Below are 26356 nucleotides of genomic sequence, written 5' to 3' on the forward strand. Positions count from 1 at the left end.
TGCAACTGTAAAGCTTGCTTCACCTTTTCAACAAGTTCGGCTCTTGCAAAAGTATTAATTGAAGCCTGTTCTGGCGGACCTCCTTAATGGGTAGCTTTCCTGGAAAGAAAAGAAACCCCGGTCTTGCTGGGAATTGTAGTTTCTTCCCCCTCCGCTCAGCCATTCCCTCCCGTCGCCATGATGCCGTGTGATTGACGGGCTTGGGGCGGATCCTGGGCGCAGGGCCGGGGCCTTAATTGGCAGAGCCGCGGCGGGCGGGCAGGCAGGCAGATGGCTGTGCGCTGCCTGCTCCACGAGAGCAGAGCGGCGCGGGAGAGATGGTGGCCGGCGCTTGCAGGGCCGAGAGGGGCTCACTGCAGCAGCAGCCGCCGCCTGGGGGTGGCCAGCGGGAGCCGCCCTGCGGGGAGAGCCTCCGGGGCGACCCAGGTGAGGGAAGGCGGCCGAGGGGCTCCCAGGGCGCTTGTGGACTTTTGCCCCTTTTCTCTCCTTCCGCCGCGGACTCTTGAGGCGCCCCTGGCAGGTCAATCTGAACCAGTTCCTCCTTGGCCCGCGGAGGTCCTCCTCTCGCCCAGGGCTGCCCCCGTGCAGGTTTTGGGGTGCCCCCTCTGCAGTCTGCATGGGCAGTGCAGAGAGAGAGAGAGAGTGCTTTGCTAATCTATGTAGGGTGCCATATGGTGTACTGGTTGTGAAAGGGGATTCCGAAACTGTTTAGAGATTTGAGGCAAAGCAAACCGGAATTGTGACAGGAGGCAGGTTGCTTCATGTTCCAGAACAGTGCTGGATTTGTTGAAGCAAAAACGACTCTCTCTCTGTGTGTGTGTGTGTGTGGCATCTTGAAGGGTTGCAAAGTTTGCTTATCCTCTTCCGAGTTTGTTAATCCCTAAAAGGGCATAAGAGTTATATTGATTTTTTGTTGTTGAGAGGGAACTCTTTTAACAACAGGTTTTATGAACCTGTGTTGCTAGGCGTGGATCTTTGGTTGCTTAGTTCGGTGGTTTCCCTAACCTCATGGTGGTTTTGTAGAGTTTGGTTTGGCTGCTTGACTTCTCTTTTCCCAGATTTTCTTTCCCTTCTGATTTGTTCACTGGTCTCTTACCACCCCTCTCTTACCACCCCAACCCCTCCAAGCTAACTGTCATTACAACGCTTTGTCTGTCAATTACTCTGCAAAGCTGGAAAGCCTAATCTGGCAGATACAGCTATCAATGACCTGTGAAGGTTGAAAGTGGGACCTGCATTTAGTATACTGAAAGGGCTACTTCTTTTTTGGACTGCTTATTGAGTACAGTATATATGTAATACAGATCAGCAATAAAACCATTCAATACATCAATATAAAACCATTACTGGGTGATCTTGGGCCAGTCGTACACCTTCAGATTGACCTATCTCACAAGGGTGTTCCGAGGATAAAATGGAATAGAATAGAATAGAATAGAATCTTTATTGGCCAAGTGTGATTGGACACACAAGGAATTTGTCTCCGGTGCATATGCTCTCAGTGTACATAAAAGAAAAATACATTTGTCAAGAATCATAAGGTACAACACTTAATGATTGTATAGGTCTAGTAAGCAATCAAAAAACAATCAGTAGTACTAAAAACATAAAATGTAAAGTCATAAAATAAATGAAATGAAATGTCAGCACAATCATAAGTGGGAGGAGATGGGTAATAGGAATGTGATGAAAAGTAGCGCAGTAAATTATATAATAAATATATAATAAATAGGTTTGACATTACTCGAGGGAATTATTTGTTTAGCAGAGTGATGGCATTCAAAACCTTATCTTTATGTCTAGTTGTCTTGGTGTGCAGTGCTTCCCAGCGACGCTTAGAGGGTAAAGTTGAAACAGTTTATGTCCAGGATGTAGGTCAGTAACTATTTTCACCGCCTGCTTTTTTTTTGACCAAGTGCGGTGCATATTATGGTCCTCAATGGAAGGCAGGTTAGCAGCAATTGTTTTTTCTGCAGTTCTGATTATTCTCTGAAGTCTGTGTCGATCTTGTTGGGTTGCAGAACCAAACCACACAGTTATAGAGGTACAGATGGAGGAGGAGAATGGATGAGAAGCTTGCTGAGTGACCCTGGGGCCTGTCAATCACTCTCTTGTCTGACCCACCTAACAGGATTGTTGTAAGGATAAAACAGAAGAGAGCAGGGTATGCTGTTTGTGGTCCCTGTTGGGCAGAAAAGGTGGGGCATAGATGAAGTAAATAAATGAATGCATGTGACTTAATTTGGCGACTGCAGGTGAATTCAAGGAAACTCTGGATACAGGTTTTTGTGTCGGATATATTGATGATGCTGTTTATAAGTGACACAAAGTCTGTGTCCTGTTTACTGGTTCGAGACCAAATGGGCTATGATAGGCCTGTTATTTGGCCATAGCACTAGACTCCCACACTGTTTAAAATCTGGCTTGTTTTCTGTGCCCCCTTCTTCCTCTATTTCCAAGTTACTGTTACTGTTCCATCTGTACAAAGGTTTCCCCCCCCCTTTTTTTTGGTAATCTCCTTTTGAGAAGAATGTTAGTTACGGAGTCCTGTGTCTTCCAGTGGAAGTATCCTGAACACATGTGAACTGCCTCGCACTGAGTCACACCATTGGGCTGTCAAGACTGGGGTTGTTTCCTTTGACTGTCCCTGAATGTCCAGGGTTTCAGACACTACCTGAGCTTTTTAGCTGGAGGTGGCGGGAACTGAACACAGGACCTTTTGTATAACAAGCAGATTTTTCCACTACTGAGTCATGGTCGTTCTTCCCAGCACGGTGTAGTGGTTAAGAGTGGCAGACTCTAATATGAAGAACTGGGTTCGATTCCCCTCTCTTCCACATGATGACGTTGGGCCAGTCACAGTTCTCTCGGAACTCTCTCAGTCCTACCTTCCTCACAAGGTGACTGTTGTAAGGAGAGAAAGGGAAGGTGAATGCTTTGAGTTAAGGTAGAGAAAAGCAGAGTATAAAAACCAACTCCTCTTTTTTTCTTATTTGCATCATTTGTATGCAATGTCATTTGCACATTAACAGGGATTGACTTCTGCTATCACATACCTTGTGATGCTGCCGTAACTGACTCTCTGGAACATTCCTGCTTCCAAGTGTAGGGTAATGGCATGTTTAGGTTTGTATACAATATTTATAGATAATCAGGATTGGCATAGTGACTTTCTTCCCAGCATGTATGCTTAGGACTGCAATCTAAGACAACATATTCTCTTCTGAAGTACATGTTAATATAGTGTTGCTATTCATACTGGTCTTGTTAACAGTAGATGTAACTCTGCTGATACTTTAAAACAGAGATCCCCAAAGTGTCAGTCACCATGGCGCCCTCCAGCCCTTTTTAGAAAGTGGGTGGGGCCGGGTGGGCCTTCTGCCCATCAGACTTCCAATTGGCTGTTCAGATTAAAAGGCAGCAGCATCCTGTTAAATAGAATTTCTGCCTGAAATGTTAAAAACATTTTTCTACTACTGAGAGCTATGAATAACTCCACTCCCTGATATTTTGTGGTAGGCTTTGCCTCCTGCAGCCGCCGTTTTATCATTGTGCTCACCATTCTGTGTCAGAAATCCAAAGATCCCTGTAAGGCTCAAACAAGGGTGGAGATCCCTTCTTTAAAATCAGTCCTGCGTTGTCCTGATTCATAGCTGCTCTGGAACTGACTTCAGGTTTGTGAAATGAGTTGTCAGTGGGTATAGATGACCATTCTGTCAAAACTGGTAGACTTGTTGACCCTAAAGGGTATCTTCCCACTATTCCAGTGCCACCATTATTGACGGTCGTGCATCTGTATCCTGAGCAGGCCCTTCTCAGTAGCTGCTCTAAGGTTGTGGGCAAATTGTTATTAGGAAGTTGGAGAATGTGCTTTACTTCTTGCCTCTTGAAGTTCACTTGTTTAAGAAGGCCTTGGGGCAATTTACACTGTTAGTTCCCTACTTTTAGGTTTTAAGTGATGTTCTTGCGAACTGCCTTGAGCTTGTGTGGAAATGGCTTGACCAAAAATAACAGAAACCTCTGTTTTCTTGCCTCACTGAAGGTCATCTCTTTTCAGTCTTAATGTTCCTAAGTAGAAACGTTGCATAGTGTAATTCCCTTAAATCTCTGTCCACCACAGACTTCCTCTCCCACCTTTGGATTTCTCTTTGATATCGATGGCGTGCTTCTCCGTGGCCGACATGTGATCCCTGCTGCCAAGAAAGCCTTCGAGAAGCTCACAGATTCCTCAGGGCAGTTCTGTGTGCCAGTTGCTTTTGTAACCAATGCTGGGAACTGCTCTCATGATGACAAGGCAGAAGAGCTGTCCAGCGCTCTGGGATTTAAGGTAGGGAGACTGTCTGTATTACACTGGGCCGATGCTAGTAGATCTAACTTGTAAAGCTAGAATTCTACAGTTGCTCTTCAAATTCTGTATGATTTTAGGCTTTATGCCATTGTAAGCTGTCCTGAGCCCTTTGGGAGGAGGGCGGGGTATAAATATAAAAATAAATAAATAAATAAATAAAAACGTGTGAGCTCCTCACAGAAAGAAAACACCAGTCACACAAGTTTGGAGCCTTTCCATGCAGTTGGATGTTAGTACCAATAAAAACCCAGTTTCTCTATCAGTTAGTTGTGCAAAGCACAAAAAGTTTCATGGAAGATGTTTCTGTGGTGGATATACCACTTTTCTTGGCCCTGAATAGGTTACAGTTTAGAGAAATATGTGGCTGGTTCTGGTGGTTTTCTGGGCTGTGTGGCCGTGAAAGCCTTCAACGAAATATGTGGCTCTTCTTGTAAAACAGGTGGTTGTTGTGATTATTGTGATTGCTGTGTGTGGCAAAAAGCAGTGCCTTTTAACAGAACAACTGGATACAATCAGTTGTGTGTGATATCGTTCACATATGAAGGTGCATTGGCAGTTGACCTGCTTCTAGTTCGGTATAGTGGTTGAGTGTTAGTCTAGGATCTGGGAAGCCCAGGTTTGAATCCCTACTCTGACTTGGAAGCTTGCTGGGTGACCTTGAGCCAGTCACACACTTTCAGCCTACACTTCCTGCCAGGGTTGTTGTAAGGACTGGAGAAGAGGAGAATGATCTGAGTTATGAGTACCCATGGAACATTGTAATAATATAATATAGTGATGCCTTGACCTGGGCTCATTCCGTACATGCAGAATAATGCACTTTCAAACTGCTTTCAATGCTATTTGAAGCTCTTCGGAATAGCAAAATCCACTTGCAAAGAGTTGTGAAAGTGGTTTGAAAACGCATCATTCTGCATGTGTGGAAGGGGCCTCTCATGACAGCCGTTCAAATACTTAAAGAGAGCACTCATGTCCACCCTTCAATCTCCTCCTCTCCAGACTGAACATTCCTAAGCAGAGGCATTCCTCCCATTGGGCAAAGTGGGCAGTTGCCCAGGGTGCCCCCTTGTGGTGGGCACCAAAAATGCAGGTTAATTTGTGCGATTTTTTGGTATTGTCAGTTTTTTTCATTTGTGGCCTGCAGGGGGCGCAGTTTTTAGGCTAGCAGCCCCAGAATTTCAGGGATGTTTTGGGATACTCTCCTGATGCTATCACCCAGGTTTGGTGAGGTTTGGTTCAGGAGGCCCAAAGTTATGGACTCCCAAAGGGGTGCCCCATCCCCCATTATTTCCAATGGGAGCTAATAGGAGATGGAAGCTGCACCTTTGAGGCTCCATAACTTTGGACACCCTGAACCAAACTTCACCAAACCTGGGTGGTATCATCAGGAGAGTCTCTTACTGATACAACCCAGGTTTGGTGAGGTTTGGTTCAGGGGTCCAAAGCTATGGACTCCCAAAGGAGGTGCCCCCATCACTCATTGTTTCCAATGGGAGCTAATAGAAGATGGGGGCTACACCTTTGGGGGTCCATAACTTTGGCCCCCATGAACCAAACTTCTCCAAACCTGGGTGGTATATTAGAAGAGTCTCCTAAAGATACCCTGAAAGTTTGGTGCTGCTAGCTTAACAATTGCACCCCTGACAGCAAATTTCCCCAGATTTTCCTTTTAAATCCTCCCCCCTTTGGCATGGCTTTAAAGGGAGAATCTGAGGTCCCCAGTATAAACATTGAAAGTGATGCTGTTTCAGGGTGGGGGAGAATCAACCCCAAAATAGCATCACTTTCAATGTTTAAACTGGGGACCCCAAATTCTCCCTTTAAGGTGGATTTAAAAGGAGAATCTGGGCTCTCTAGTTTAAACACCATTCAAAATGATGGTGGATTCCAGCATCACTTGTTTAAAATAGGGAGCCCAGATTCTCCTTTTAAATCCACCTTAAAGGGAGAATCTGGGGTCCCCAGTTTAAATAACATTGAAAGTGATGCTGTTTCCCCCAATTGGGGGGACTGGATACAACACTATAAAATGTTTTCATAGCAGTAATAAAACATTTTGAAAGCATTTTGAAAATGTTTAAAAAAAATATTTCTGCTGTGTGGCATGTGTGGCATGGCCCATTGCTGTGTTCAGATTTTTGAGTTGGGGCATGTTCTATAATGTGAAGGTGACTTTGAAACAACCTGGTGGAAAAAATCATTTTGGTCACGGTGGGAGAGGGTGGCCGCCCTCTGTATGTGGCAGTAGATTGTGTGTTCATATATTACCCATTCAATAATATTTCTTTAGTGTGGGGCCGTGCTCAAACTAAAATGGAACCACCGCCATATTACATGTTTACATGTCCCTATCCAGGATAACTTCCAAGTATCTTCCTGGATCTGAAATCGGAGTGAAGAACAGGTTTGAGTATTCTTGAGGGAATTCATTATCTGAGTGCCACCTTGGTCTGTCTTGTCGAGGATCTGGCAAGTGCAGCTGGGAATATTAGATGTGGGAAAGGAGGACACTCAACTTGCTGACCTCTTCTCTCTTTCAGATTTCTCCTGAACATGTGATCCTCTGTCACAGCCCATTGCGCCTCTTCCACAAGTTCCATAACAAGTGTGTGCTGGTGTCTGGCCAGGGCCCTGTGGCACAAAATGCCAGGGAGTATCCTTTGCTGCTTTAAAAAAAATCTCCATAAACACTTTTTTGCCATCAAGTTATATTGGACTTTTCGCGACCCTTATTGGCGGTTTTGAGATGAGACGTTCAGAGGTGGTTTGCCATCACTTGCTTCTATGTCACGACCCTGAACATCCTTGGTGGTCTCAGATACAAATACTGACCAAGACTGACCCTGTTTAACTTCTGAGATCTGACAAGATTGGACTAGTAAAATCAATGTTACAGTAAATATGAGACTTGGCATGGTTTTCCTGTAACTATATTTATTGAACTACTATCAGCGCAGTTGACATCTTCAAAAGCAGAAAGTGTATAATATAAGGGATGTGGAGTTGCAGTACAACCAAGACATCCTGGTTTTATTGAGTGACCTTGGCCAAGTAACAAACCTGGCCTAATCCAGTGGTTCTCGACCCTTTAATACAGTTCCTCATGTTGTGGTGACCCCCAACCATAACGTTTATCCATTTTACACATGGAGAACACTGATGCAGAGAGTCTTAGGCGACCCCTGTAAAAGGGCCGTTCGACCCCCAGAGGGGTCCCGACCCCCAGGTTGAGAACCACTGGCCTAATCTATCTCATGGAGTGGTTGTAAGGGTAGAACACTGGGTGTGGTGTTTTGAGCTCCTCAGAGGAGCGTTAGAGGGTAATTGTGAGGGTAACTGACAAAGATTTTATTTTGTCATGCTATGATAAAAGTCACAGTCCAACTTTTAGGGAGTAACGGATTGGACCAAAACCAATCAAGATAATGAAAGGAGCTGAGGGGCTTCCTCAAACTGCTGTGTTTTGACTCAGTCTTGGAGGGTTTGTATTCTTTTTTTATGTCAAGGACTCAAAGCAGCTTTTCACATATTCCTCAAGGCAGCAACCTTGTGAAGGTCAGTTAGGCCGAGAGATTGCGAGGGCCCCAAGGTAATCAGTTGTCCCATGTCCTAGTTTGACACTCTAACCGTTACACCACACCAGTCTTCAAAGGCACTGATTGATTAGGATATTATAGTCAAGTCATTTTTATTGTTTCGGGCCACAGACCATCACAATTACCCACAGAAGTATAACATTCAAAGACATAATTTAAGTAATTAAAATAATACAACAATCTTACAGTCTACCACATCAAATAAATGTCCAAATCATGCTACACTCTTTGCACCTACTTTGGCCCTTATCTGTTTAGCAGCCAGAACAAAATGTGAACCATTATGAGTAATAAAAGGTTCATTGCTGTGTAACCAATTTATCAGCAATGCTACCGCTGCCTGGAAGTAAGTTGTCCAAAGATTTAGTCCTGCGTTCTGCATATAAGGGGCAAAAACATATAGTGAATCATATCCTCAGTGGCAAGAGTTCCACAGAAAAAGTAATGCAAGGATGTTGAAGTTTGGGTACAGCGTCTCGCTAAAAGGGCTGAAGACTTGGTCTGAAAGTTTGTTCTGAGTTTGCCTTGAGTAGTGTTTGTAAGGTAGGAGGGCCCTACTATGCTCTTTTTAAATTAACCCATGGAGAGAATTTTGTCTAGGTAATGGTTGATCTGTCTTTTACTAGTCTGCAATGGAACATCCACTCTTGGATTCTAAATCCTGGTAGAGGAAGATCTAGTGAACCATCTGTAATAGTATACCAGTTAAGACAGTGGTTCTCAGTCTTCCTAATGCTGCGACCCTTTAATACAGTTCCTCAATTTGTGGTGACCTCCGACCCTAACGTTTATCCATTTTACAGATGGAGAACACTGATGCAGAGAGTCTTAGGCGACCCCTGTGAAAGGGTCGTTCGACCCCCAAAGGTTGAGAACCACTGAGTTAAGAACATATTTAAAATGGGCTGACCAGATTGAGGGTTTTTTTTAATGTCAGCGTCTTGAAACATTGGTTGGACAGCAAGTTGATGTGTTTTTTCCCTCAATATTGCAACATGGATTCAACATTTTAGAGAAAGCCTAATTAGGCCTGGATCCTGGCTTCTGGGGCCCCATTTGGTAGGGCTAGGATCCTTAAAATATTTTGAATTACTTCCAAACTCACTAGCAGATTCTCTGTCCATTCCACTACTACTCTTCAGTTCATATAAATCATTCACCTTTTGCTAAAGATTAGGATATTATAGAATAAAACACTGAGGCTTTGCTTATTTGTAATAACTATTTGCAATAAAGCCAGGTTGTGTGGAAAAAAAATACAACGAGCACTAGGAAACTGATCCTCCCAGGGCAAGAGGCGTGAACAAAAGTTCACAGGAAATGGCAGCGGAGCAAACACTGAAATTGTGCCCCCCCAAACATTCTAGATTTGCCATGGCAGGGGGGAGGGGTAGCCTGTAAAGGGGAGAGTTCTCCCTATTCCTATTGATACCCCATCCCCCCACCCTTGTTTGCAAAGCTGGATCCTGGCAATGGGGGAGTGAATCAACAAGGTACCTATGAAGACGGGGGAATTCTCTCCCATCTCCATAAGTATACACCCTGTTTGCAAAGGGATGGACGTGGCTGACTTACTCGAGAGTTGGCTCAGGTGAGGAATAGGACAGTCCTATGAGGACCCCAGAGCTTTAAGAACTGTTATTGGCTGAGTGGGAAAGATTGTGGAAGTTGTAGTCCAGTCAGCCCCTCTTTGCTCCAAAAATGGCACCTTCTGGAGTACATCTCCCAGAGTCCTTCACTTTAAGGAGTGAGTTGTCTGAAATATGCTGGGCTTTCATATAGTTGGGATATAAATGTATATGGTACATCCACGTGATATAGTTAAAACGTGCTTTAACATGGGGCCCAACCAGTGTTATTACTAGAAATGGATGAAAGATAGAGTCTAGGAAACTGAATTCCACATTTCTCCCTTACAGTGAAGGCATTAAGTGACTCCCAGTGTAGTAAAGCTATCCCCACACTTTCTGGGGAGATGAAATTTGACACACAAGGAGGCTAATATCTCCTGGGTACATAAGTTGTTAGAAAAGCTTGACATTCACAACAGAGGACATAATCCAGTGCAGAACTATTTGTGGTATGGAGTGTTGGTTTGCAGTAGTGCTATTATCCCTTTACATAGTTGAATCGTACTGGGGAGCATGTATAGGTGTTTTCAGTAGCAGAAAGGAACAAAAATGAATAGATTAGTATGATTTGACCATGTTTTCTGCTCTGCCTTTGACTGACAGTGGGAGATACAGAAGTGACTTTTCAGAAGATGTGATTGTGTAACCTCTATCTGTGGGTTCTGTGGGGCAGAACTTGGAAGGAGGTGCAAAGAACTAAGTTTAAAACAAAATGGTTTACTTTCTTAACAAATAACACTTTTAACATTAACATTTAACATTAACAATTTACAGTCCTTTTAGGTTGCATTTCAAGTCCTTATATTTACAGTCTACTGATATTGCCAAGTCAAATTCTTCTTTGCTGGTGGTTGGCTTATGAAGACTTGGTGAACAGAATTCAAGATGATGAAGGTCCCCAAAAGAACTCCCATCAACTACATACATAGCAAGCCCTGAAACAGTAAATTCTAACATTTACAATACAGCAAAAAATAAACAACTCCCTTCCCATTGGTTCCCAACAACTTTGCAGTTACCTTAAACAAGGTGTTAAGAGCATACAAAGAAATAAATCAGGGTCCCAGCCTGGTAGCCTTGCTTCCTCCAATTCCACCAGTTTTTGCAGCCTCCTGCTTCTTTGAGTCTCCACCCCTTTCTGGGTCAACCCATTCTGAACATAGGGGTTACAATTGCAGCCTCACAATAGAATTTTAAAATGTGTTTCTGCTCCCAGGTGCTTAGTAAGTTTCTGAAGCTGGAAGGGAGCAGGCTGTTTTCTTCCTTGACCATTTAAAATAGCCTGGGATTCCAGCATATTGTTACTATTGAAGATGTAAGGAAGGCATTTCCACTGCTTGATATGGTTGATCAGAGCCGAAGGCCAAAAGAACTGGTAAGTATCAGTCTGACTGTGATGTCGATGTATGAGTGACCACTGGGACCATTTTTCTGGCTAGGAAGAATTAAATATCCCCCCTGGCTACTTTTAGCTGACCTGAGGTCCCTCACTGCAAATGCTTCCATGTTATCTTCACCCAAATGACTAGAACTATAATGGTCAACATCTTTGTCCTGTGTTTAATGGCCCTTGGTTTCCGCACTCATGTTTACCAGAAAGTCAAGGTCACTAGTAAGCCAAGGGGAAAAAAATCCCTCTACCAAAGATTCTTTGGCCATGCTAGATTTCTTACAAAACTCATTACCTCTGCCCCCACTGTACTATAGTGGTGCAATCCATGGAACATATAATGCTTAACTGCCCCAAATACGAAGAAGCTACGACCAGGCTTTTGACTCTTCTTCCTGCTAAGTTTAAGGAATACTCTGTTGCTGGGAAGGTTGCATTCCTACTAAACAACTCTTCTTCTGTGATTTTAAATTCTGTAGCTAGGTTCCTTTTAGGAACTTTGGAATAATACCTGTTGTGGTTTTATGTATGGAACATCTGTCTGGATAATGCTGATTGTTATATTGGTTTTATGCCTGATAAAGGTTTTATGTATGTATGTAACTCATTACCTCTGAGGCTTTGTGCTTGGATACCAAGCATCATGGCTTGCTCTTGGAAAACTTTGGCCTGTTCTCTTGGTCACAACAAAATGACAAGCTTTTTTCTCTGTTTCCTTTTGCCAGCCTCCACCAACCACTGATTTCCCCACCATAGAGGGTATGTGACTATTTCTCTTCTTTGAATGTTCATTTTAGGCTCATATTAGTAGAACAGGTTCTGGGTGAAATCAGCCAACATAGATGACCCTTGCTAAATCCTCACTTTTCTCTTTAGGGGGAACTAGATACCATGTTTCCCCAAAAATAAGACAGTGTCTTATAGTAATTTTTGCTCCCAAAGATGCGCTATGTCAGGGGATGTCTTATTTTTCCGCTCCACAGCTGCATGCTCTGGTGTTCTGTTCGACGGGCATGCTTCCAAACAAAAACTTTGCTACGTCTTACTTTCGGGGGATGCTTTATGTTTAGCACTTCAGCAAAACCTCTACTATGTCTTATTTTCAGGGGATGTCTTATTTTCGGGGAAACAGGGTATATTCTCTCTGAATTGCTCCAAACCAATGTTTTCTACAATAATAGGGGTGGAGGAGTAAATAAATAGTTGTATGGAACAATAGGTAGTTAACACACTTGAATTTAACTTTCTATTGAAAATCACTGGATATTATTCCTCCCCCTCCAGACGCTTTTTTCATTTTGGAACCCAGTTGGGTATTTTGCAGTGGAGAATTGTCAGATAAAGGAAAGCTTGCTTGCCCACATCCTTTCTTTCAGGTGATTCTCTCTGGCAAACATCCTTGCATTAGCACAACATCCCTTGTTATTTTTCTGTCCTTCCTCACAAATAGCTACACCGTTATCATTAAAATAGTGCCTGTGTATGCCATGGCACCCATTGGTAATCTTTCTGGTGCCTGCCAAGAGTTTTTAGAAGATGGGACTTTTGCTTAGCAGGGCTTGTGGTAGGCTATTGGAGATCCGGTTGACAGTGCAGATTTTTGAAAGGTTGCTTTTGCAGTAGCTGCCACCGCAGCACAAGAATCTCCGTTAAGTGTTTAAAGGGCAAGATATGTATATGCAAGAAAATATCTTTAAACAAGTTAAGGTATTCCGTTAAAAGACATTCATTTTAAAGACACTCTGTTAAAAATTATTTCTTTCTGGAATGTTAGTTATGCATAATTCCCTGATATTTTGTGATTGGCTCCACCTCCTGCTGTGGCCATTTTGTAGTTGACTCCATAATCCTTCCTCAGAATTCCAGAGGAGCCCACAGGGTCAAAAATGTTGGGGGCCCTGGCCTATGTGGTTTGGGAATGCATAAGGAGGAGCCAGCATCTTTTTTCCACAAAGACATTGCTTCTATTATTCAGGGCAGAATGTAACTAGCACTCTGAAACTGCTGCCAACATAGGCTCATAGAACTTTCTACATGATCCTGTCACACAATGCCTGACGAAAGCTAAGTGTGGGGTCCCATAAATATGTGGAAAGCAAAATGTTAATGCCAGTTGTCATAGAGAATATGCAGAGCAACATTTTAAATACTACTGTATATGTGGAAAGCTACTGTATTGTGATGTATGGTGTGCATAAGAGCCTTTGCAATAATCCATATAACCAAAGCTTTGTGAATACTTTTCATTCTGAGAGAGGTAGGAGAAACCAAGTCACCTTCTCCACTCAGAAATGTTGGTCTGAACTCTTCAGACTCATCCATGGTTGGTGCATTGTAGATATCTGGTAGATAGGAGGTGGTGATGGCCACTAACCTGGATAACTTTAAAAGGGGCTTGGACAGATTTATGGAGAATCGATTGTAGCTACAATCTTGGTCACCTCTTTGATCTGGGGTTACCAAATTACCTTCGCTGATCCAGGTGCTTAGGAGCAACACATGAAGGCCATTGCTTTCTCCCATCCTGCACATGTGAGCTCAAAGGCACCTGGTGGAGCCACTCTTTGAAGTAGCAGAGCTGGTCAGATGGACTCAGTGCAGTCAGCTGGCTTGTTCTTATGTTCTTATAGAAAGCTACCTCATTTGATGTGTCCTATATATGGGTTAATTTGTGTCCTCAATGGAGATGCTTCCAATACAACCAATGGTAAATGATCAATTATAACGAACCTCCTGAGAAATGTTAACTTTCCAAACTGATGAGTATATCTGGACAAGTCAAACCATTTTGAGAATTTGAGCCTGCTGGCCAGTATGAGTGAAAATATTAGTCCCTTTTCTGGTAGATATATCGTACAAAACACCTTGTTCGGAAAATTTCCTTGTTTCTCATAACGTTTCCTCGTTTCTCACAATATACATTTCAGGGGTAATTCTGTTTGGAGAGCCAGTCCGATGGGAAACATGCCTGCAGCTCATTATTGACGTGCTTCTCAGCAGTGGGAGTCTGGGGGTTGAGCTTGCTGCTGTGCCGTATCCACATCTGCCTATCCTAGCCTGCAACGTGGATCTCTTGTGGATGGCAGAAGCCAGAATGCCAAGGTGATGTAAATATTCTTTGGGGATCTCCATTCCTTCCAATCTGTAAGATTCATGGAGGACAAATCTGTCTATAGCTACTAGCCATGGTGACTAAGGGAAATCTCCACATTCAGAGCCAGTAAACCTCTGTTAGGTCTTGGACCAACAAGCAATAGGCGGACTCTGGATACAGGATCAGAAGCCGTTATTGTGTTGGCATCAAGGACTCAGCTTCAGAAAGCCAATTCTAGTGATCCTGACTTTTACAGTCATATTTATTCCCTTTTGACTCCCTTTGGCTCCCCGCTCCCCTCTTCCCATAGAATGTGAGAGAATGAGGTGTGAAAGACTTTGTTTCTGAAGACAAGTATCCCAAGGCCAGAACAGCTATAGTCAGAGGCATATTTGCCTAGTCCAACCACTAGACCACACTGCCTCTTTGTAAGTGGATGATAATGGAGTTGTCATTCTTTTGGCTGGATTAACAGTGCTAAATGATAGGCGACAAGTTCTTGTCTTCCTGTGAGATTGTATGTAATGCTGCTGATGGTCTTTCCTGATCAGATTTGGCCATGGCTCTTTCCTTCTGTGCCTGGAGAGCATCTACAAAAAAATGACAGGCAAGGAGCTGAAGTATGAGGCCCTGATTGGCAAGCCCAGCACTGTCACTTACCGCTATGCTGAGCACATTATCAAGCAGCAGATCGAGAGTCGTGGCTGGATGTCCCCTCTGCACCATCTGTACGCTATTGGGTAAGCACCTTCTTTTTCTTGAATAGGCAAGAGGAAGACCTGGGCCACAGGAGCTGAGCACCAACAGGGAGAAAGACTGGGATGTTTATGGTACCTTATTAGGTCCCCTAAACTGGATAGGCCAGACTAGTTGGCCCAGTGGTGGGATCCAAAAATTTTAGTAACAGGTTCCCTCTCCAGCCCTCCCTCAGCAAAGGGGGCAGAGGCATACCTAGGCAAATCTGAGCCCTGGGCAAAACCTGAGTTGGACCCCCCCCCCCCCCCCATGGGCAGCCACCCCACCACATTTTCTTTGCACCAGGCCATTTCTAAATCATCATCACATTATAGAAAATGCCCCAACTCACAAATCTGAACACAGCAATGGTGAAACACACAGGTTCTTTGATAGAGACTGCTGAGTTAAAAGGTACGAAGGCTGAGAGAATCTACCGAATTGCAGTACCTGAAAGGGATTAACCCAGTTCAGGGAGTTACATTATTAGTGCACCATAGTACGCTAATTGCTATATGGAACCTTCATGTTCTTGAATAGGCAGTATGTTTTGGGATGCTTCTTGGGCGAGGGCTGGGGACGGACCCAAAAGCTGACCCACTACCACCCTCTCGGCACACACAAATAATTAGTAACCCACTCTCGGGAACTGGTGAGAACCTGCTGGATCCCACCTCTGAGTTGGCCCCATCAGAACTAGGGCCCTGCTTAGTACTTGGATGAGAGGCCACTTGGGAAATTCAGGGTTTATTATGCAGAGGCAGACAATGATGAATCATCTGTGTTTGTCTCTTGCCTTGAAAATTGCTGTCAGTTGGCTGCAACTTGATGGAACTGTCCACCACCTTTATAGGGTTATCAGTTTTTGCTTTTAAGGGGAAGTTGGAGTGAGGGATCTCTTTTCCTTTTAACAATGGGGTGATGAACAAAATGGCTGAATGATTGGAAGTCAATAAGCACCTGAAAGGAAGATGAGTTTTTTCTGCCTACGTGTGTCATCAAGAAAAACAAAAGGCCCTCTCCCATTTCCATGCAAGTTATAGTTATGTACAATAACTTTTAAAAACTCTTGTTAGGTATAACCTTTTTTAGGAATACCAATGTACATTCAGGGTTATTTGCTTCTTGCATAGATACAACAGTAATGTTTTAATCTTGATTTCTTCCCAAAACACAGACCCACACATTCCTTTTGTGCTTTTTATTTTTTATTTGATTGGCTATGCACAGGGACAACCCGATGGCTGATGTTTACGGCGCAAACCTCTACAATCGTTACCTCCAAGGTCAGGCTGAAGTAAATGTGACTGCAATGGCTTCTGATACCCAGGGGGAGAAATGCTCCAAGGTGAAGAAAGATTCCGACCTGTCGCTCAGCTGTGTGCCAAGCTGCCAGTCTATCCTGGTCTGCACGGGGGTCTACAATCCTCGGGGAGACATGCCTGCTGACTGTAACGAGAGCACGACAGAGACAGTATTCCATGGGCATCGGGACTTCCATTTTGCCCCCAGCCTGGTGGATGCTTCTTATGTTGTGTCTGATGTGAATGATGCAGTAGAACTGGTCTTCCAGAAAGAAAACTGGAAAAGGGAGTGACGCACCCACTGTTTGCATCTAACTTGGGGACCCAGAGATAGGGATTCAGTTCATTTGTTCTTTGACCCAAGCCAAAGTAAAGAAAAAAAAATCTTCATTTTTGTGTGGGGATGTTTAAAAACCAACCAACGAAGAACCCAGACCCTAGTCTTAGTCAGTGAGAAACCCCTTAGAGCACTTATGTTACCTATTTGAAATCCTGGCACCAGTTACTAGGTGAAATCTTTGCTGGGTTGGGTTCTGCAGTAGAAGAGAGTAGTCTGTCTCGTTACAGTGGTCAAGCCATTGCCCTGTGTGGGCTTCCCATATCTTGTCTTTGTTTCCACAGTTAACTGACAATAGTCCTGTGAATCCAGTTTCTGGGGAAAACTTGGTTCTTTGCCAGAAGACATGGGAGGTTTTAGTACCATTTCTACATCCTGTCTAAATGGGATTTTTTTTTCTTGTGTGGGTCCTTTATCACAGTCATCAAGCCCTTCCACAAGAGTCATTTCAAATTTTGTCTCTGCCAAAAGTGCCTATGGGTACTTGAAGTATGCAGGTACTCAGTGTTTGAAGAACAGAGTGATGAAATATCCTACACCTGAAAGCCATGCAAAAAAATATTACTAGGAAAGAATATGCCATGGGGGGGGGGGGTATCTCATCTTCCCCACCCCCAGTTGCTTGTTTCCCCATCGGCTATTTAGCTTACACTTCACTGTAGAGCCTAGCTACAGTCCCAAGAGAGGGAAGATCCCAAGAGAGGGAACCTCTTAATCTTGGATTTTTTTTTCTTGTGTGGGTCCTTTATCACAGTCATCAAGCCCTTCCACAAGAGTCATTTCAAATTTTGTCTCTGCCAAAAGTGCCTATGGGTACTCGAAGTATGCAGGTACTCAGTGTTTGAAGAACAGTGTTATGAAATATCCTACACCTGAAAGCCATGCAAAAAAATATATTACTAGGAAAGAATATGCCATGGGGGGGGGGGGTATCTCATCTTCCCCACCCCCAGTTGCTTGTTTCCCCATCTGCTATTTAGCTTGCACTTCACTGTAGAGCCTAGCTACAGTCCCAAGAGAGGGAAGATCTGGCTCGCCTACTTCTGTCTGCTCATCTCCCACTTGTTGTTTGCCAGAATTCAGCCCTGCTCTTCCACATTTCCACCCAGTTGTCTGCCTTCTGTGCTGCCACCTCAGAGGCAGTGACCTCAGGCATTCCCCCTCCTCCTCTCTCCCACCTGCTGCCTTCTGTACTTACTCTTCTGGCCTTATACAACCTACTACACCCAGGCAAAAGCAAAAATACAAGAATGCAAAATATATTACATTTAATGTGAAAAACAAAGCAGAAATGTATATACCCCCTCCCCCAAAAAGTGCATAAACAGGTGCATTTGTCTAACATCTCATAATTCCATAACAGAATCATTGGTAATTCAACAGGTCTTAAGTCCAAAAGATTCTGAAGTAGTGTCCCAATGCTTGGTTGCATGTGAAAGTCAAAGATGAACAATGAAGAAGACGGGGAATTCCGGACAAGACACCTGTTTTGCCCTCAGTGTCATGGGCTTGATCACTTCCAACAACTTAATGACCTGTCCAGTCTTGGGAATCAACATGAGGCTTAATAATCATGAAAGCCTTCTTGTGTTCCCGTTCATGTAGCACCCACAAATTAACTAGTAATACGGTAATAAATGTGTCTTGTTGTAGCACCACTACACCTTCTCATATTGATATCATATATTCTTCTGGCCTGCCAGTGCCCACCAGCCTGTATGCCTCTAGCACTGCTTCTTCAGCTATGGCAGGAGAGGTCCAACTCCTCCTCCCTCACCTGTGGCAGTGCTGGACACATCAGCACCTGTCTCCCCCCATCCCTGCCCCCCAGGTTTGTAGAAAATCTTTTATTCTTCTTGGCCCCCATCTGCAGATTTAAGTATTTGCAAAATGCGGCCAAGTTGAGGATTAGATACGTTGGTTCTACTTCACTGCACAAAGTGAGAGCAGGGTAGCTGCCATGCATGATAAACCTACCCTCACGGCTGCCCTCCAAACCTCTTAATCTTGGCTTCCTTGAAACACACTTTTCCATTTTTTTGAATTATTGCCAATTATGTTTGTCACTGTCCCTTCTATTCTTTGAGAGACTGTGAATCTTGGCAATACTGAGCTTGACGTGCAGGCATTAGACGCTTAGGGGTGAGGTTCCGAGGTTATCTGCTTGGCAAATCATCATTATTCAAAAATCATATTAATGTTAAGATCCATTTCAGAAGAGAAAAAAGCACTCATCAAATCCAAAAAGAACTGGATTTAGTCTTGCCTGGCTGCTTCTTCCCCACAAAGGTAATGTTAACACCACCCAAAACAAACCTTTCCCTTTGAGATAATGAGGTTGTGCCCAGGTAATTCCAGATGGTGTTGTAGCGTCCTTTGGCTTGGGGCTGTATGGGTTTTTCCCCCATATAAAACATCAACCTGGACCCAGAGTCAAGCCTGTGCAGCAGTGATCTTCCGTGTGTTGTTGCAGGGATCTATACGCAGCACTCTTTGTGTTCACGGTTTGGCAAGGGATGCCTCTGGAGACTGTGGAGTGGGGCCGGCAAATTTTCAGGCTGTGATACAGAAATCCTTTTATTTATCATATGGCTTGCGCTTCTTTTATACAGAGGTTTTAAAAGCATTTATATAATAAAACCAATTCCTAAAAACTACTACACAGTATTACTTATACAAATTCACTAAAATAAAATATGGTAACTAAAAACATTACACAGGCAGCGTTGCCAGGATATATAAAATAGGACAGAGAAAGTACAGCCTCACCTCTAGATTTAATTATCCACTAGATCAGTTTTGTAGATACACTTAATAATTCCCAAATGTTGCCCTTATAAGAATGATGAGGGCATTCTTTTGTGATGTGACTATTTGTCGGCTCAGCAATTTCACTGAATGGAGCATGTGAATTTATGCAGAAAGTGTGCACATCTTCCATGGCCTGTGTGGAGCCTGTTTAGTGTGGCCAAGATATTCTGTGGCAGATCAAATCCAGGAGATTCTGTATTAGGATTCAGGAGGCCATGCCATTCAGGAAAGGTGTTTGCTCGTCATATTGGTCAAATGAATTGGTCCATTGGTCAGTGAAGTCAACAAACAGTAGTACGGAATCCTTCATTCAATATAATACAAAATGTGCCAGAATGCTTTTCATGTACAAAACATCCTCCTCCGTGATAACAGAGCTCAGGCACAAAGGGGGTACATTTTGCACCAAGATAACTTCATTGACTTTTTAATGTATAATAAGGAAATACTTCTATTCCTTATTAATGTATAAACTGTGCCCCCAGGTTGTCACCATCCTTAGAGCAGGGGATGACTATGTAACATGAGCAATATTCTCTATTTCTTATGCTGTGTAGTGTATGAAATGCTGTTGGTTACAATGGGAGATTGGTATGCTTTAGGCTCTCATCTCTTCTTGCTACTCTGGGGCTGAATCCTTCTTGTTTAAAGGAGAGATATTCAAGAAGGAAGGGAAACTGCAAGCTTGGTTCTTCGTTTCCCATATTCTTCGTTTCTTATTCAGGCCTCTAAAGGTCAGTTACCTATATCAGAGACTGTACCTTTAGGCTTGACTTGTGAAAGGCCTCACGTCTTTAAGTTCTGGCTAGCACGAAGTTTTATTTCCTATTCTGTGATACTGACCCAACTAATGGTTTTAATAAACAATTTCTTATGCCCTTTTCTGGACAGGAAACTTGGTAAAAGGTATATAGGAGAGCTAACAGTTAGTATGTTGGACTAGATAGGACTGGGTTTAAATCATCCCTTGTCCATGGCATTCTTTTTCAACCAAGATTGCCACACATGGTGGTTGTGAGAATAACATGAGTGGTGGGAGAGCCATGGTTACTCCCTTGGAATAAGGGTGGGATACAAATGTAATACTGGACTAGAGGCTTGGCCTGGGAATTTGCTGGGCCTGAGAGGTCAGCCCAAAGTTTGTTTCCATATATTTGCATTTAATTGTGATATGTAGCCATACATTGAAGTTGTCAGTGCACTGTACATTGTGTTAGATGGAAGATGGTTAAAGGTGTTTCTGTATGAGAGCAGCATTACGCTTTGTGTGGACAGGATGTATGTAGCACTTGCCTCCAAATAATGTAAATCCAGACAATGAATATTTGTACCTTCCAGCAGGATTACTCAGTCAGAGAAGCAGGGAGGTGGAAAAATAGATACCAGGAAAGACACATCAGGGGCTCAAATAAAGGCAGGAGAACTTTGACATATGAACACACAAATGTTCATTTTCCTGTGCTCGTTAAAAACTGGGAAGGAATAAACAGTAGGCAAAACAGAATTTCATGGAAGAGATGCAAATTTAGATGTGGTGCTGTATTTTTGCCAGTGTAGTGTAATATAGAGCGGTGGGTTCTAATCTGGAAAACCAGGTTTGATTCCCTGCTCTTCCACATCAGTGGCAGACTCTATTCTGATGAACCAGGTTGTTTGATTCCCTGCTCTTCCACCTGAGTGGCAGACTCTATTCTGATGAACACATGATGACGCTTGCTGTGTGACATTGGGCTAGTAACAGTTCTTTCAGAACCTTGTCAGCCCCACCCACCTCACAAGGTCTCTGTTGTGGGAAGAAGGCATTTGTAGGCTGCTTTGAGACTCCTTATGGCTGAGAAAAGTGGGGTATAAATCCAAACTTCTTTTTCTCTACAGTTCAAATAATGGCTCCTTGACTATTTCATGTTAGACAGTGTGTGTGTGTGTGGGCTGGGCTGGGCTGGGGGGACAGGCTCAGTTCCCCTCTCCCTACTGCAGTCCTAAATGAAATTGAGCCTGTGTATTATTTAAAACAAATGCTGGGAACTTTGCTTCTAGGGCAGTGATAGTGAACTTTTTCAAGACAGAGAGCCCAAATTGCAACCAAAGCCCACTTATTTATCGCAAAGTGCCAACACAGCAATTTAACCTGAATACTGAGGTTTTGGTTTAGAAAAAACGGTTGGCTCTGAGGCATGTGTTACTCGGGAGTAAGTTTGATGGTAGTCGGTGGCTTTGCTTTGAAGCAACCGTGCAACTCTTCCAACAGGTGAATCACAACCCTAGGAGGGTTTACTCAGAAGCAAGCCCCATTGCCAGGAACCAGGTAAAGGATCATGCTTTAGTTCTTCGCATGAAAATCAATGGGGTTTAACAGTGCTTAACAGGGTTACCTACACTGCTTCCCCAAAACTATGTCTTAATGCTAATAATTGAGCCCAGCGGCCCAGGCCAGCCTAGGGGGGTGGGGCGACTCTGCGTGTGCCCACAGAGAGGGCTCTGAGTGCCACCTCTGGCACCCATGCCATAGGTTTGCCACCACTGTTCTAGGGACAAAGGAGCAGTTCAGCTTTGGATAGAGGAAGTAAGAGATCATATTTAGGCTAGAAAATAGCAAAGTATCAGCCGAAAAGAGAAATAAATGTGGGCAAAAGTATGCAAACAAAATTTTAAGTGAACCAATGCTGAAGAAAGGAAGTGAGTGGAGAGGAAATGGACGATGTAGGGTGAGGTACAAACCAAATGACATACAATAAAAACAGAAGAAATGGAGAATTAGAGAATTAGAGAAGCTGGAAGAATAAACAGATGGGAAAACTGGGAATTAAAACAACCCTGTTACCTTGCACTGGTTTCCTCTCTGCCATGACACTGACTTGGCCTTATTGCAGTTCCTCCCATCTTAAATATGTCGTCCATCCTTCCTCTTTCTAATCCAGAAAGATGTTCCTCTCTTATTCAAGGGGTAATTGTTGCCTCTGCTCACTGTGTCTTAACAGCATAAAGCTGCCTTATTTTCCTTTTGTGTTTTCCCTTCTGGAGCTGCCAACTCCTGACAGCCCTAGTAAGATGTAATTAGGGCTTTTAGCTTTATTTTAAGCATTCTTCTCTCTCAAACCTTCCAGTCTTCTGTTTTTCTTGACAAACCATTTGTGTGTGTGCTTGCGCCTATATATATATATTTCATTTCCCCTTTGCCTCTTCAAGCAACTTGAAGACGCTGCTTGTATAATATCCCTTTGGTTTAAAAATTGGTTTTAAGTGGGCCTTGGGCTTTGTTCTTAATTTTTTACTAGCAAAAAAATTATCTAAATTTGTCCTGGAAAATCTGGCTTGGGTAAAAGATTCCAGTGCACTGCACCAGTTCTAATTGATGATGTCATTAGACAGAAGGCAGAAAACAACTAGGTACCCTTTTGCAAGCCTGGATCTACCTGAAACTAATTCTGTCTCTAAGCACTGAACTTTAATTTCATTTGTACTGTTTTATTCCTGTAACCTATTTTTCCAACCAGTTTTGCCTCAAAGGCAGGATCTATAAATAAAAAAAACTAATTTAGAGTTAAGAAATATGACTGAGTTATTCTTGTAATTCAGGTCATTGCTTGTTAGCTAGAGATTTGACCTTGTCAGAGTTGAGTATTGAGAACAATCAGGGTTAATTTAAGCCAAGCACTCTGCAAGCCTTCGACTTAGAATCTGTTTTTAATGTGAAGACACAACCCTGAAAGTGCATGGAATAATACTGAGGTTGTACAAATTGCCTTTTGTTCCTCTCTTCCGATTACAACCAATCTGCAAACAGCTGGGATTTGAACAAAGGGGAATTCCCCTAGATCAGAAGTTATGACTTCGATTTCGAATACCTTTAATGGCATATAAATTGTTTAAGATTAACTTAGCAAGATAATAACAGCCTTTACAACTTTGCAATTTCTGACGAGTTAAAATAACACCATTTAAAAATTTAGCCACCGCTTCCAACAGCTCGTAGTTGTGGCTGTTTAAAAGATATATAACCTTCTGTTTATCTGTAATGCCTTCACTTCCATGCAGGAAGGGGATTATGTGCTTCTTCCTACCTATCTCATAAAAAGGACAATTCAACAGCATATGAGATACTGTTTCCACAGAACCCATGCCACACGGGCATTTCCTTTCTTTATGTGGGATTCAGGTCAAGGGGCTAAAGGAAGGCAGGAACATTACCCTAGCTAAGGTGATTGCTCATCCGGGCCTCAACCAGGAGATAAAGGTACTGGGCTACAGTGTAATCTATCAAGTTATGACTTCGATTTCGAATACCTTTAATGGCATATAAATTGTTTAAGATTAACTTAGCAAGATAATAACAGCCTTTACAACTTTACAATTTCTGACGAGTTAAAATAACACCATTTAAAAATTTAGCCACCGCTTCCAACAGCTCGTAGTTGTGGCTGTTTAAAAGATATATAACCTTCTGTTTATCTGTAATGCCTTCACTTCCATGCAGGAAGGGGATTATGTGCTTCTTCCTACCTATCTCATAAAAAGGACAATCCAACAGCATATGAGATACTGTTTCCACAGAACCCATGCCACACGGCATTTCCTTTCTTTATGGATTCCAAGGTGCATGCCTCCATAGAAGAAGGCAGGGCATTAATCTGTTAAGGTGATTGCTCTACGCCACCGGGCCTCAACCAGGAGATAAAGGTACTGGGCTACAATTAATCTATCCAAGTTATGACTTCTGGGTAGGTGTGATAGAAATCAAGCACTGAAAATTATATAAATGCAGATCTAAAAAGCATTCAATAGACTTCTCAGCTACCCTTGTCTACCCTGTTCTATTCTAGTCAGCCAGTCATATTTTCTTTTGCCATACGACATTATTAGAAGTAGGTTACTGCGTGTTTACAGATACACCAGTAACAGAGGACATGGTGGGGAAGCAAGTTTTCACACTAACAGCCATTATGGTTATAGATGTGCATCCACGTTGTGGCACTCTTCCAAGGCATTTTGTACGATACACGGTATCCTAAGGCAGGACAGACACACTTGTTCTAAGCATAGATCAGGGCTGAACAGGAGCAATGACATGTCCAAAGATATACATGATCAAAGAAGGTGTTAAACAATCTACTGTACATAACTCCATTTAGAAAGGTAGAGCCAGAAAAAAAGGCTAGTGACACCTCATTAAAAATAACAATTTCAGGTACAGTAGAGCTGGCAGGGGCTGATGGGAGTTGTAGTCCATAACTTCTGGAGTGCCAAAGATTCGCCACCACGGGGTTAGGGAAACTGGCCCAATGAAACCCATCAAGGTTGATCTGAACTCAAGACTCTTTAAAGTCTGACGTAGCACTCCTAAATGTAATCATGATTTAGAAGAAGAGTTTTGATTTATATCCCCCTTTCTCACTTGTAAGAACGCTCAAAGGAGCTTACAAATTCCTTCCCTTCCTCTCCCCACAACAGACATCTTGTGAGGTCAGTGGGGCTGAGAGAGTTCTGAGAGAACTGGGACAAGCCCGTGGTCACCCAGCAAGCTTCATGTGTAGTAGCAAGGAAACAAATCTGGTTCACCAGATAAGAGTCCGCTGCTCAAGTGGAGGAGTGGAGAATCAAACCCTGTTCTCCAGATTAGAGTATGTTTGATAGCAAGTGTGCTTAGAACATTTGAAACATGCTAATGAAGGTATTCTCTTCAGATTAATAAATGCACATGCATTTACATGTGGCACACTATAACGGAGAGCCAGCGACTCCAACAGAATGCACTGATTTATTTTGAAAATGTGATTCTGCATTTTCATCTGTTGGGCTTCAAAGCAACATTGGAATAGTATAACAAAACACAAAAAAATTCAAATGATTGGAAAGGACATTCTTCTGAAGCAGAAGTAAATCCAATACAAAAGCAGAGAAATTAATAAAAGCCGGTTCACAATGGGAGCCTGCCCTGGGATCCATTCCTTCAGATGATGTTAAGACTCTGCATGGTATGTAGCACCTTTGCTCAACTTCAATTTATGCACCAGTTGCAGCTCTTCCTTAAAAACAGCCACAGTTGGGCAGTATGTCAATGCCTCCTATGATACACTACTGCAATATGTTCTTTGAGGGTCTGCCCTGCAGACTTTTTGGAAACTTAAGTTGGTTCAGAATGCCACTCCAAGGTTGCTGTACACCATGACTTGCAGGGAACACACATCATACCAGCTCTGGGGAAAGACATCCTGCAGGGTTTTTTATGCCATTCCACCTCACCTTTGGAACGTCCACCCTGTATTATTTTACCTGCTGCTGAGTTTATTGAGCAAAGAAATTTCCTCTGCTGATGGTTAATGTTGCATCCTTTGTCCTAGTTAATGTTCCAAGTGTGCTTCTGTTCTTACTTATTCTATTACTTTTGTATTTATTTCTTTTCTGTTTTTAATTGTTTGGCTTTACCATAAAGTTTTGATTGAAAGCGAAGGATGAAATGTCTTAAATTTATAAATGCTTTGTAGAGCAGGAGCAGAACTGCTTCAGCAATAGCTAGTAGCAGCGCTTCTGGGAATGGAAGATGAACCTGAGCCAAAGCTGATGTCACCACATTGCGAATTTTTGCCTGCATCACAAAACTTGGCCTCGCTCGCTTCCCCTGTAGCCCACTGGTCTGTCCAATTAATAACCGCTTCTCCTGGCCATTTGCCACCTCTGTGTCCATTTCTCCCGCAGCACAAGGTGTTTTCTGAGCCCCAGAGCCCCTCAATGAAGAAACAGCACCAAGCAGCTCAACTCTACCCAAAGAATCAAGGTGCTTTTTGGCTAAGGGCCATAGAAGTGGGAAAGAAGTGTGTCACAAACAGAATCATAAAGTTTTGTTTCTGACTTATTGACACGGCATTCTCTTGTCTGCAGCTCTTTCCCATTTAGCTGAAGTTCGGTACCACTGCCTCTGCCTTGGAATATGACACTTCTTTCTGATTTTACTGCACTGGGGTTCCTTGGTGCTTAATGTTGATCTAACTTCATCACAGGAGTAGTGTTAATTTTTGCAAACAGAATCATAATCAGATTGCAGATTTCAACACTCATATTTTATATTGGGAGTGGGGAGTGGAGAATCCTCTGAACGTCACAAACCGGAATGTC

General features: G+C 43.0%; 1 protein-coding gene across 1 annotated transcript; it reads left to right on the forward strand.

Moving 5' to 3' along the window:
• The first annotated feature begins 252 nt into the window (after positions 1 to 252).
• Positions 253 to 19092, forward strand: HDHD5 (haloacid dehalogenase like hydrolase domain containing 5). The gene is made up of 8 exons (XM_048501026.1): positions 253 to 426; positions 4121 to 4327; positions 6889 to 7001; positions 10857 to 10950; positions 11691 to 11724; positions 13893 to 14067; positions 14611 to 14799; positions 16025 to 19092. Exons 1-8 carry the CDS (start codon positions 271 to 273, stop codon positions 16389 to 16391), a joined length of 1335 nt encoding a protein of 444 aa, XP_048356983.1. The 5' UTR covers positions 253 to 270; the 3' UTR covers positions 16392 to 19092.
• The last annotated feature ends 7264 nt before the right edge of the window (positions 19093 to 26356 follow it).

Source organism: Sphaerodactylus townsendi, linkage group LG06 (assembly GCF_021028975.2).
Source record: "Sphaerodactylus townsendi isolate TG3544 linkage group LG06, MPM_Stown_v2.3, whole genome shotgun sequence".
NCBI classification, from domain to species: Eukaryota; Metazoa; Chordata; class Lepidosauria; order Squamata; family Sphaerodactylidae; genus Sphaerodactylus; species Sphaerodactylus townsendi.